Here is a 12246-nt window from a genome sequence, read left to right as displayed (position 1 = left end):
AATTATCCCAGCATGATGGAGAAAGTTTAAGTATATTTCGCTCTTTGACTTCCTGTTTGTCCTTTAAAGGAGTATTTAGATATTAGTAATATCGGTCCGTTTCTAGTTTTGTGCATGCAATGTCATTTGCCAGATAAGCCACACAGCTTGCGTTTATTTGAAGTTCAATCATCTTTTTGATGAAGCGAAAGTTGAGTTAATAAGGCCATTCGGCAATTTGAATTGAACTCATTGAATTGAATTGGTGGCGGTTAGGGGGGTCATGGGCGTCCTCTAGAACTCACTTTTGTCTTTGCCCCAAAAACACCCAAAAACTATCACTGGAGGCATCACCGAACTTATTTCTCGGATAGAAATAAGTCAACTAATCCGCCATATGTGATTGAGCTTTTAAATTCAAGATATACTGGATTGGTTTGGTTTGGTCTGGTTGCGATTCAATTGAGCGAAGCCCCGTCTCGCAGCTTGGCCCCTTTGACACAGAGCCAAACCCTCCAGCAACGGCCAGAACGTTCTGTCACACACGTTCACCTGGCTCAGTTCTCCCACCAGGGGCTCGGCTTCGACTATTTTGTCAAACACACTTCGTGTAAACTGGTCGAGCATGGCCATAATGGCCCCGATGGATGGTTATGGCTTACGTGAGAGTCCTCGAGGATGTCCCCTGTCTGGTTGGCTATGACAAGCCAGGTGGACTAAGCCAGACAGACGACGACACATGGTGACTGTAATGTTTGAGGTCTTTGATTTCGGTACTTGCCAGAATTCAGAAGCTCGGAGGTTCTGTCATGCCAGCTTTCGTCTCGATCATGAAATTAGACAGTGCGGATGCACCCGATATAGACTGAAGGGTGGCTAGTATTTGCTATTACTTTGAGACAGGAGACTTCCACTCGTAGATAGTGCTATGGAGGGCAAGTCTACCGAGACTTTCTAGATCTAACTGATCCCAATGCCGACAAAAATGAAGGCGAGCAAGAGCGCAATACAAGACGTGCATCTGCCATGATGTTGTCAATCTGTTCTTTGTTGTAGTTGTAGCCCGGCCCTCGATGGTTAGCTGAGCCCAAATATCGCCATGATGTTGTCTTGCGGGTGACTTGAACAAGTTAAGAATTAGATATTGTGTGAGAAGTGATGGTTCATTCTTTTCTCTCTGGATGCCATATCTCTATCACACAATCATTCTTCGTGCCCTCTTCTTTCGTAAGGTGATTATTTGTTGTCGTCTTCCCTACATAGCCCTAGAGTATTTTTGGGCAGTTTGCATCGAGGATTGAATCTCTACTAGTTTTGGCACCAAAAGTCAAATTTTCACTTAGTAGGGCTGACATGAGGAGCATTTATCCCATGTTGCCGCCAATGCATCTTCTGACGGTGAATTTGTATGGTGTCAACGGGATGGCCTGCCGTCGTGCAGAGGATCCTATACAACGCGAATATTCCCAGGGCCAGCCTATAACCAAAGTCAAGGCGAATCGCCGGCCACTCTAATGTCAACACCGGCATTCGTCCGATGTAAAAACACCATGTTGTGCCCAGATGTCTGTAAAGAAACTCTCTTTCCCTAGCAAGCATCTGCAGGTGCATGAGATAAGCATCCATGGCTAACCATCAAGAGCCAAAGAGGCTCTCCAGACAGGCCCAGAAAACTGCAAAAGAACTGCGATACGTTAGAATAGCGCCAGCAGCCATGAACACCGAATGACGAGGAGGAAGAGGGCACAAAGGCGGTTGACGCCCCGCGCCGGCAACAGGCAGCTTTTTCTAAACTCTTGGTGAAAAACAAAACATGTTGGATGGTAGTAGCCAAAGAAAGTCAACCCACTATGATATGGCTCTTAGCTACTCGTATGAGGCCACAGTAAACTAAACCACCAATTCGCAGCGGCAGGGAACGGCCGTCGGACCTTTCTACTGGAAACAGGCTTAGTCAATGCGACTCTCCTCGCTTTGATGGCAAGCATAATCATCTACCGGCTCCCGACCACGTCGCTGTCGAGGATTCATCACAGTATCCAGAAATACATAGTCTGTCGCCGCATTCCCGTTCCCAACTTGAATAGTCTTCCTCTTGAAAGCGGCCAAAACGATGGCCCTCCTCAGCCGCCACGCCCTCCAGTCCGGACGGCCTCCCTTTTGGCCGGACTAATTGCCGCCTTCTCTAACCTAGGAGTCGCTCAGTGTTTTTGCCGAACGTTACCTCTTATCTTGCATAATAGCTATCTTCAATAGCATCTAAAATGCTCCCCGTCTACAGGAAATCTCCTGCAGTATCTGGAATGGCTCCTTTCTGCAAATATTCATCGACATCTTGTAACTAGTCCTCCTAGTGGTTTGGTATTCGCTGCTGCGGTTCTTCTGAGTGGGATGCTTGGCGTCCCTTTTCCCGTTGTTATTTGTTGCACGGTTGTATGCTGCGTCACGTTTTATATCTGGGTTGTCCACATGCTCCGTGTTGCCGTTCACAGAAGGCTGCCTAGACGACATCCTGAAGGCCCGACCGAAGTGGTGGAAAAACAGTGCAATACGATTACAACACCTATTCTCCGTCTAAATCATGGCTCTTATGTCTGTCATTTAGATTGTGGAAAAGGACGTATCGTGTGCGATCTCTGCCCATTCCACCAGTGGCCACAAGAATCTAAGCCGTGCCATGCGTCCGACATATTCAGTTCTGGAGCTGCCAATCAGGAGTGAGGATACAACACCGCTCCCGAGGCCTCTGTTGAGCCCAGCCCCTTATCGTGACATTCTTGGAGCCTTATGAACACTGATGGGATAGGATAAAAGCTAGGAACTCTAAGGCTCTCGACACCACCACCAACGAAGCCACCACTCCTATTCTCAGACACCTCTACCTGCTTACCTACTCCTTCTCGCTCTTCGCGCTAGTGTTGAATCAAACGAAGCGCCTAGCATCATCACTCGGGTGGAATGGCCCCGACGAGAGCCCTGTTCAGCAGCTCTCCGCAAGGCGAGTGACGTGGACTAGGTCTAGAGCGAGGTGAGCAAAGCTGAGCCCAGATCTGGGATATGGTCTAGCCACAACCGCATTCCCTCGAAGTCTTGGAGAAGGCAGTCCGCGAGTGGTACGGCGATATTAGCCAGCTCACCAAGATGTGACACGTCAACGAACGTCGATACCGTTCAGCCTCGGGTCCAGGTAATCCAAGTATACCTATGTCACTTCAACGACGCCCGCTGACGAGGACAATACGGGTGCCAGGGCAGGGGGTATCTAAGAGAGGGACTATAAGGAATCATTGCATTGAATTGACGTGTTCTAATGAATAACAAGAACAACTCGAGACTGCTCTTCGGAGCGGTTACACTGGGGAAGCGCGCAGGAGACACATATATCTGCTCCCTGAGCTCCTCTCAGTCTCTATCTACTTAACCACCTCCGTTGTTCCACCTGACGCACTGAATGCGACGACCGTCATCACCTCTTCTGTCAAGGTTCACGCAGGGGTGACTTTCATCATTGTTCCAACTTCCCAGCAAGTCGTCAGTGCAAGAACCGCCGTTTCCAGTCTTTCCTCCGCAGTAGAACCACGGTCCAGATGCGAAGTAGACAGAATGGCTAGTGTCGTCCATGGTGACATCAACGTTGAAGTTGCTCTCATGCTTGTAAGAAGCGGTTCTTTGCGCACTGCAAGGAAAAGGAAGCAGAGGTCAGCACGTGGACGATACTAAAGCTGGATGTGAAAGTAGGCGGGCGCTCAGATCAAGGCTTACTAGTCGCCGCTTGAGAACTCGTTCGCTTTACGATTGGCGCGAGGTGAAATCGCTGAGGCAGAGACTGCCGTGGCAGTACCGAAAGCCAAAATGGTACTCAGAAGAAAGCCGGCATGCATTGTGATGATTGTCAGAGATTTTCAAGTATTGTGAGACTTTTTCAAAGTAATGTTGGGTTTTGAAGTCTTTGTAAAGAATGGTGAATGACAGAGATGCTTGCTGAGCTGGAGCGCATGACCTATTTATACCTTTTGCTGAGAGGAAAAGGCCAGGCATACCATGTCAATAAACATACTACATGAGATCCTGTGTATGGCTTTGTCCCATAGATCTCCGCAGGATCATGAATGCTGTTCTCGCAGGAATGGATCCACGGCGCGTAGGCCAGCTGGAAACCTGGCTGAAAGAAAGCAATGACGTGGTTGAACAACGGCACAGATGATCCTCTGTGGGGGCTGAATCCTTTGGACTCGCGACTTACCTGGAAAGCTGACGCGACTGATTTGAGAGGTGGATGGTTCATAGAGTATCTGCATCGAAGGTAAAGGCCCTTTCGCATCCATCCCGCGGAAAGGAAATGATGCAATAACCGGCCTTGTTTCAGCCCCAGAATGCCTTTGGTAGTAGTATAGTTGGGTCCTCAGGGAGTGCTGGTTCATTTGGGAGCTGTTGCTCTGATGCAGGATGACATCTTCACATTATGGCCTAGGCCCAGACATGTTTGCTCTGCCCTCAACGTAGCCTGCATAGACCTATTTAAAGGCACAATTGTCACCGATACTCCTAGGAATGCAAGGTCACCACCTCCCAGCTCTACTCCAGAACCCTCCGAGACGGTGCTATAAACGTTGCCTTCCTGAGCGTACCCATCAGCGCCCCCCTTTATCCACCCAGATACCATTATGTCAGTCCAGTTGCCAACTGTGGCTATGTATCTATACTCTTGAAAATGGATATTTATTATGGCCCCCCGTTGGGCCAAGTCCGGTCTTGATGAGCTGGTTGGCAATAGATTATGGCAGGTTTCAAGCTTCACTAGCAGCGACATTCACTACACAATAACCAGCGCCCTCTCTATTGACGGTTAAATCTTTTGCTGCAAGGCGTGTTTGAGTCTCTTCTCCGTCATTGTGAGTATTGCTATCGTAGCTGTTCTCGACCATAGATTTCGGCATTTAGTTACAAGCCATCTTTACGCATCTCGCAAGGGAGAGGCTTGAAAGATGATAGGCCCTCACAAAACAAAGTCTTAACGAATACCACGAGGTTGATTTCTACCCTCGTTCTCTGTCGCAGCTCTCTCGCCTTCCTCTGCTTAACTGAAACCCCACTAGCCCTTCCATACCATGATATGAAGATTATACAGCATTCCCAGCTTTACGAGATTGATTCACAGCAGTCGAATTCTCGACCTCGCATGAAGATCAAACCTAAGAAAGACAAAAGTCTCGGAGAATTGACCTCTATGTCGCCTGAACACCGCGTCGGCCGGTTCTGTAGCAATCAGCGCCTGCCATAGCAATTTCACCAAGCCCCTTGCCCTGGTGACTGTCCTCTTTCGCTAATAAAGCACTCTACGAGTCGAGGGCTACCTTAGCTAAAGGGAGTGAGGCTCACGAACGCCTGTGTAGAAAGCTAGGGGTTAATAGAGGTAGCCAATGCTTCCTCTCGATGCACGGAGATGTGTGGTTTCATTCCAGATTTTTGCCGTATAGATGCCAATCTAGCTCACGACATCTTCTCTGTGTCCTTGCCCTTAATCGCACCTTGACGAAGCAATGATCCCGTTGATATCTGTTGCTGCTCTATAGACGACGCCACGCTCCATAGGCAGTACTATCCGGGCCGCCTGACCCTTTTCTCGGGCAAATGGTTTAATATGCCCCATAAGCTAAAGGGCTTATGGTGGCCCATCGCAAGCTAGAGTAGGCCTCAGCCTCAACCTCTCCTCACGAAAGACATGCTGTCCTTGCCTCTTTCATCGGTGCGCATTGGAGATCAACTCCCTTTGATTTCTAATACCGCGAGGGTTTCCCCAACAGTTGGGATCACATGTTCCTACCTTGCTTTGACTCAATGGGGGATGTAATGGCCTGTAGGGCGACGGATGCAGAGATTCCGACCTTTTTACAAGGGCAAGGGCTGCCAGAAGCCGCTAGATTGTCCCGGTCTTAGGCAAACTTGCTACTCCTTCTTTTGTAGTCCAGTGACCTCCCTCGGTCAAAACTCTATCGCTTTGTTGGGCTCTTCCGCCACTCCAATCACAGCATGACTTCCCATTTTCCCAATACAAAGGGCCAGGTGGGATACAATTGGTTGCATATGCCTGCAGAATGATTTCTCCTGGACTATTCCTTAATGCCGCTCTGTGTCAGTCACCCTTCCCGCCACTAGTCCCTTGCAGTTTCTTTGTTCTGGCGTGTTGGCATAGAGGGTTATTGCAGGCCACGACCAGACGGGTCCGAGGCAACGTCTATGGGGCTAGTTGTTATCCTCTCTACTATCCATCGGCTGGAAGTCCCTCGAATCTAACCTACGGGTCAAGCCATGGGTGTCGACACCCCAGGTCCCTAGAGGTGACAGAGACCCGACTTCGGCGTAATCTCATACTGTACCTAGGCGTTCGCTCGGCCCCGCATCTGGCCCAGGACTCTGAGATACTCCCTGCTGCTGCCGAGACTATGTCTACCATTCCATCCGCGGTTCCATACCGGTCGCCCAAAGCAGCCTCCTAAGCGTTTAATCCAGTCCTACTGAAAGAGCTTTGCACTGCTGAAAGGTCGGATGAAGTGGTGCCCTCGTTTTCCATTTTGTCAGAGATAAAAGCCCACGACGTAGCACCATAGGCTTGACCATCTTTCTTTAGTCCCTCAGCATGCAGGCTTGGCTTCACAATTGTCATCCTATGATGAACTCGTCTCTTCTGGTCCAGTGCCTCGTGTTAATGAGTGACTTCAGCTTGCCTTGGCTTCAACTCCTGCTAGACTCTCCTTCATACAAGACAACAGGCTAGCCCGTACTCATAGTATTGCTAAGTGCCTCCGAAACTTGCTGGGCCCTCCTCTCGGGATAATCTTCAATCTGGCTATTCTCTGGCACATACGACCATACCCACTGGAGAACTCGGGATCCCGTCCGCTCTCCCATAGATAAGCCAGTGAGGGGCGGATTAGTAGTTGGGTCGGTGACGACCAGCGAATCCCCGCTGTTGTATGTTTTTTGCTCTTCTTGTTCTTTGCTCTCGCCCAAGGCTTTGCCAGTTGTCTATAGTGGAGTGATTTTCGCAAGAGATTCTAGGCATGCTTTTTTGTCTCTTGGATAATGATCAGGGTTTGGCTTCATGAAGTCGTTGACATGTCGCAGGGGGGAGGATCGGCGACTGAAATGTCGACCTATCAGATCCTTGTATCAGTTGGCGAGTTCCTGCCCCTGGTGCATCCTATGTCTGATCTGGTTCTCTGATCGCCTCCATGAGAGGGTGTAGTGCTCCGCGAGATCGATGCCTGCCATGGCGGGGAGCCGCTTGACAAATCACTTAGGACTCTAGGGCTGGCTGATAAGAAAGGGTTGACCAAAGTAAACCGAAGTTGGGCACTACTTTCGGAGAGTCAAACACCAATGGCAGCCCTTGAGCTTTGGCAAAGAAGCTCCAATCGAGTCGATGCAGCCGCTCTGGGGCTTTCTTATGCTCCATTCCCACGTGACTGGCCTGGCCTTGATCATGGTTACCCATTACGACTCCTACTTGGGTACAAATAGGAGAACGGCACTGGACGCCTATACTCGACGATTTAAACTACAAAAGCAGCCCATTCTAACCTATTGCCAAGTCTACCGCGTAGTGTCTTCCTCTCAAGTCCTGCATGGCCCGATCCACCGTCTGCATGTGGCCCCGGTTGTGGGTATCTGGATTGCCTTCTCTTCGGGTGTCGGCCAACTAAGAAAACGCTAGGCCGCATTATAATCACTTAATTCCTGTTCTTTAGGGGTCTAGCATTATGTCTGGGTAGCTTTGTAGATATGTGGAGGATGAGGAAGCGGCCCGGCAGGACGACGACTGCTGCCGCGCATCATATGAAGGAACATGTAGAACTACCTAAAGTCTCGGCAGGGTCATGGAGGAAGTATGGCCACGGTGGAATCAAGGGCGGACAGACATAAACTGGCGAAACAGTACTCTGGCGAATGCTCAACATAATCTCAGGTTGAGGGACGAACTTCTGAACAGAGACTGCCTACTTGGAAGCAGGCACGCGTATCTACGACTGCCGGTGTGACGCACTGACCATGACGACACCACAAGGTACGAGCAGGGTATGTGAGTATTATTTGCTCAAAATGAAAGGCATGGTTTCCTTCAGCACCAGATCATACCCAACCCACCCAGGGTTCCATGGCCACCATGCACTCATTAAAAACCCTGGCAAACGTTGTTCTCGATATATGAGTGACTCTCACTCTCGCCCATATCCTCAACGGTAGTTTCATGCCAGTGAGCCAGACACTGCCTGACACGCCGTTCCAGCTTGACCGAACCTACACCAACAAAATCGTCCTTCCCTCAACGCGTATAATAATGTCTAAGAAGGCCCGCTCGATACTTACTTTCCTCTCTGTAGCACCTTTGAATATCCTGTTGATAGGTCACAGTTGTGATCTGCGCGCTGCCTGGGACATGACGGGCCCCGTCAAGCCTTTCTAGTCTCTCCTCGTAGTTCCTTGTGGTGTCATTGTGAGCCATGGGCGCACTTTCCGAAGCAGTCTCAGCCTATGTGATGATGTTAAGCAACGAAGCCGGCAGATCGTTGCTTCTGTCGTTGACCAGCCACCGTAGCCCTTTCAGAACGTTTGTGTGTTTATTGATATATTACGGGGCGTGAGTACTCCGAGCCGACTCAAGGTGTACAAGTCTGACATCTCTTGGCTCAGCGATTCCAGGGCATCTCTCGATTTGCCACAGATGGTTTACGACAGCGCGACTTCACCTAGATGAACATTACCGCTCCCAGTTCGGAGGTGGCTGGCGTGCAGGAGGAGTCGTATCAGGTGGTCGCCTCGAGACCGGGCTTCGGGTTCTTGATGGTCAGACTCGATTCTGTCCCTATTGTTTTCGACCTTTTGCATTCAAAAGACCCCTTGGATTCATTTGGAGCCTCGAGCCGTCCTGTTGTTGTCACCCTTTTCCTCGATTTAATTGACGGCATCTCTGGGGTGCTCTAGACCAAGCTGGGGGTGGGGGCTATCTTTTTTGACGGACCCTTCAGCTTTTAGACGTAGGAACTCGATCAATTCAGACAAGGCGGCGATAACATTGGGCTTGCAGAGTTTCTCAATGACCTCAGGGACTTTCTCTACCCTGTTTCGCGTTAATTTTGCAGGAGGGCAACATTCAAGAAGGTTTCAAGGTAACTTGCTGGACGCATGGCGGAGTATGCAGAAGGGTGTCACAATACGTTTGGTCTTGGATCATGGTGTTGGGGGTAAAGGTTACGAATAATTAGTGCTTGAAGAAACACTCGAGACTAAGGTATGATATATATGAGCCTTTATAAATTTGTAGTCGAGGTGAAAAAGAACCGTGTTTGCTAGCAAGATGCGCTAATTGAAATGATTAACGCCGTTTTGCAGAATGAAGAGTTAAAGCTTGTGTTAGTGACGAAGGCAGCAAGACAGCCGTGTCTGCATTGTTATGTGAGCTACATGATTCATGCAGAGAAGTGCGGATTTAGGTGTGAATGCCTCTCTGAGAGACGAAATCGCCTGATAGCTGAAAATATTGTGATGATTAAGATACCAAAGCTGGCAGCAGCGGTACCTTTTGAAATGTATCTTTCACTTCTACTGCAGTTGACAGTGCCACAGAGATGCACTGATATGACAAAAGATTGTACTGAACGCTACCATCCAGGACCACCTAATGCATAGCCCCACCTAATGCATCACCAAAATTTCGATTCTCCCATATAAAATGTAAATTTTAGTGCACGCAAAAATAGACTATCATATTAATAAAAATCGAAGCTAGTAAAATATCTCTCTATAAAATTGATTAAACTTTACTCTCTGCGTGGTTTTTTGACCTCTTGACCACTGCGTGTGCGCTGGCAGTGCTTTATTACGACCATGAAGTCCTCACTTTCGTCCTCTGACCTGACACCCACCTCAATCACCGACTCGACCTCCTCATCCATATCCACCTCTATTTCTGCCTCCTTTAAGTTAGGAAGAGCTTCTCCAGCCGCTAGAGCCTCCGCCAGAGCCATGAATCGTCGATTCAGGTTTAGTACCGCCTTTCTTTTCTTCCCTCGCCGCAGCTGGGATACCTGCTCCTCGAGGCCAGTGATCCGCGCATTCTGAACGGCCACCTTCATCTCTAAAGCTTCTAGCCCCTTTGCGATCTTACTATACTTCCGCCTAGTCGGACGACTTCGGTATTTGGCCAAATCTCTCACCTGCCGGCTCGTTTTCGGCGTATCATCTGAGTACAACTAAGGAGGGCTCGGCGTCTTGAACCATTCCACCACCTTTTCTTTATCCGGTTAAATTTCGGATATACTAGAGCTTTGCGACGATTTATTAGCCAATTTCCAATAAATCTCTAGCCAGATAGGATAACCTCCTTCCTCATGCCCGCCTCTTTGGCTTTCACATATACCCGAATAAAATTAACTTTATCAACCAGCGCAGAATCAATTAAACTAGCCAGCTTTTAGAGTTCTTTCTAATACGCGCCTTTGATAATATTAAAAATTCTATTATTTAATAACGTATATGCATAGCTTGCGTGACAAACAAGCATGCGTGACAGCATACTGTATTACTAAAATCCCACTTACCCTAGACCTCTTAACTTTTTTTATAAAATAGGTAGAAACCTAAAAAGAGTATTTTTATAAATCTAATCTTTTAAGAAACCTTATAATAATTTTTTTAGATTTTTTAAAAAAGTCCTTTATAGAGAAATAATTAAATATATAATATAAATATACTTTTTTTATATTACCCTATAAGAAGTATTATAAGATTTTTTTAAAAAATATATAAAATAATATATTATATAATAAGTCTAATATTAAAACTTTAATATATATAATAAGCTTATATCTTAGATAAGTATATATCTTAAAAATCTTTACTTTTTATAATAGAAATTACTATAAAAATATAATAAATTATTTAATTAATTAAAATTACTTATTATATTTTTCCCTAGATATCTTAATTATTACCTAATAGGTCCTTATATTATATCTAGGCTTATTATAAATACTATAATACTAAACTCTTAGTCGCATTAACCTTCCTTAATTACTACTTCTCGACAATTTAGCCACTACCTACGCATTAATATCTATTTAATTAATTACTTACCTTCTTTCCTCTATTATTATTACCCCTCTTTTCTATAGTTAGGTCCTTTTTGCCCTCTAGCGCTAACTTAGTATCTCATTCGCCTATTTAAGGTCTTTAACCCTAGCCTCGAGTAAGGCAAGCTTATATATAATTATCTTTGTTCCCTTAGAAGAAGACTATATAGCTTCTAGAATTAACTCTAGAGAGCTACTTTTATGCCTTATAACTCGTGTCTTAAGGTATTTAGACTAAGATTGGGCCTTAAGCATGGTCTTTGGGGTCTTTAAGACCTAAGGGGTCGAGGGTTTAGCTACTTCCTTAGCCGGCGTTAGAGTCTATAGCTGCATATTAAGCTTCAAGACCATACTTTCCGGGTCTAGAGAAATAAGCCTGGCTCCTTTAAAGGCTACTTTGATATTCTTTTCTATTATTATAGCTTAAAATATAGCATAAAAGGCCGGGAAGAACTTAGTCTTTGAAACGTAGGTTATAGAGTATCTAATTAGATGCTTTATTTCTTAACTATAGGTATTCTTAAGTACGCTAAAGCACCTAATATTAAGGGGCTAAAGTAAATAAGATAAATGAGGCGGTATATAAAGCCTGATGATCTTGTTCTCCTCGTAATATCTCTTAAATTTGATAGAGTGGTGACTTTCGTGGCTATCGAGGATTAGAAGATGATAGCGACTATTTGTTTGCTTAGCTATGCACCGATCAAAGTACTTTAGCCACTCGAGCCCGGTCTCGTTATTGGTCTAGCTATTTTAGGTCATCGTAATAGCCTAATCGCCCGGGAGGTTGCTTTCTTAGTACTGTAACGGTCTAGCTGAGTATATTGATAACTAGCTAAATGACTCTAATAAGTATCCTAAAGCTAAGAAAGAAAGAAAAAGAAAGTAAAAAAGGAGAAGCGAAAAGAGCCCCTTTTAGCTATTGAGCTTATGTGGGTCTTGGTCGAGAGTGTAAGCCGAGACCCCCACGGGCTCAGCCTATTATAATACCCCCCTTCTTCCCTCTTCCAGGGGGAGGTTTAGATCTTATCTTGCTATGCTAAGCCTCATAGCGTGCTAAGGCTACTATATTAACTATTTAATCAAGTGGTTCCTATATTGGCTTTATATAGCCCGTCTATTTCACTAGGGCTTTCTA

At 46.5% G+C, this 12246-nt stretch overlaps 1 protein-coding gene and 1 non-coding gene across 2 annotated transcripts; one reads left to right on the top strand and one right to left on the bottom strand.

Annotated features, from left to right (window-relative positions):
• Positions 1 to 3396: 3396 nt before the first annotated feature.
• LRP88_02241 (uncharacterized protein) lies at positions 3397 to 3860 on the bottom strand (the record flags this gene model as incomplete). The annotated part of the gene is made up of 2 exons (XM_083238908.1): positions 3397 to 3655; positions 3742 to 3860. 2 exons carry the CDS (start codon positions 3858 to 3860, stop codon positions 3397 to 3399), a joined length of 378 nt encoding a protein of 125 aa, XP_083105503.1.
• Positions 3861 to 6840: 2980 nt separating this feature from the next.
• LRP88_02240 lies at positions 6841 to 6956 on the top strand. Its single transcript, XR_014475145.1, has one exon. It is a non-coding gene; the product is annotated as a 5S ribosomal RNA (ribosomal RNA).
• The last annotated feature ends 5290 nt before the right edge of the window (positions 6957 to 12246 follow it).

This window comes from Fusarium phalaenopsidis (assembly GCF_050370095.1).
Source record: "Fusarium phalaenopsidis strain FUZ10S chromosome Unknown contig_32284, whole genome shotgun sequence".
Taxonomy (NCBI): Eukaryota; Fungi; Ascomycota; class Sordariomycetes; order Hypocreales; family Nectriaceae; genus Fusarium; species Fusarium phalaenopsidis.
Note: the sequence above shows the minus strand (reverse complement) of the source record. Positions and strands in the feature narration are given on the sequence as shown.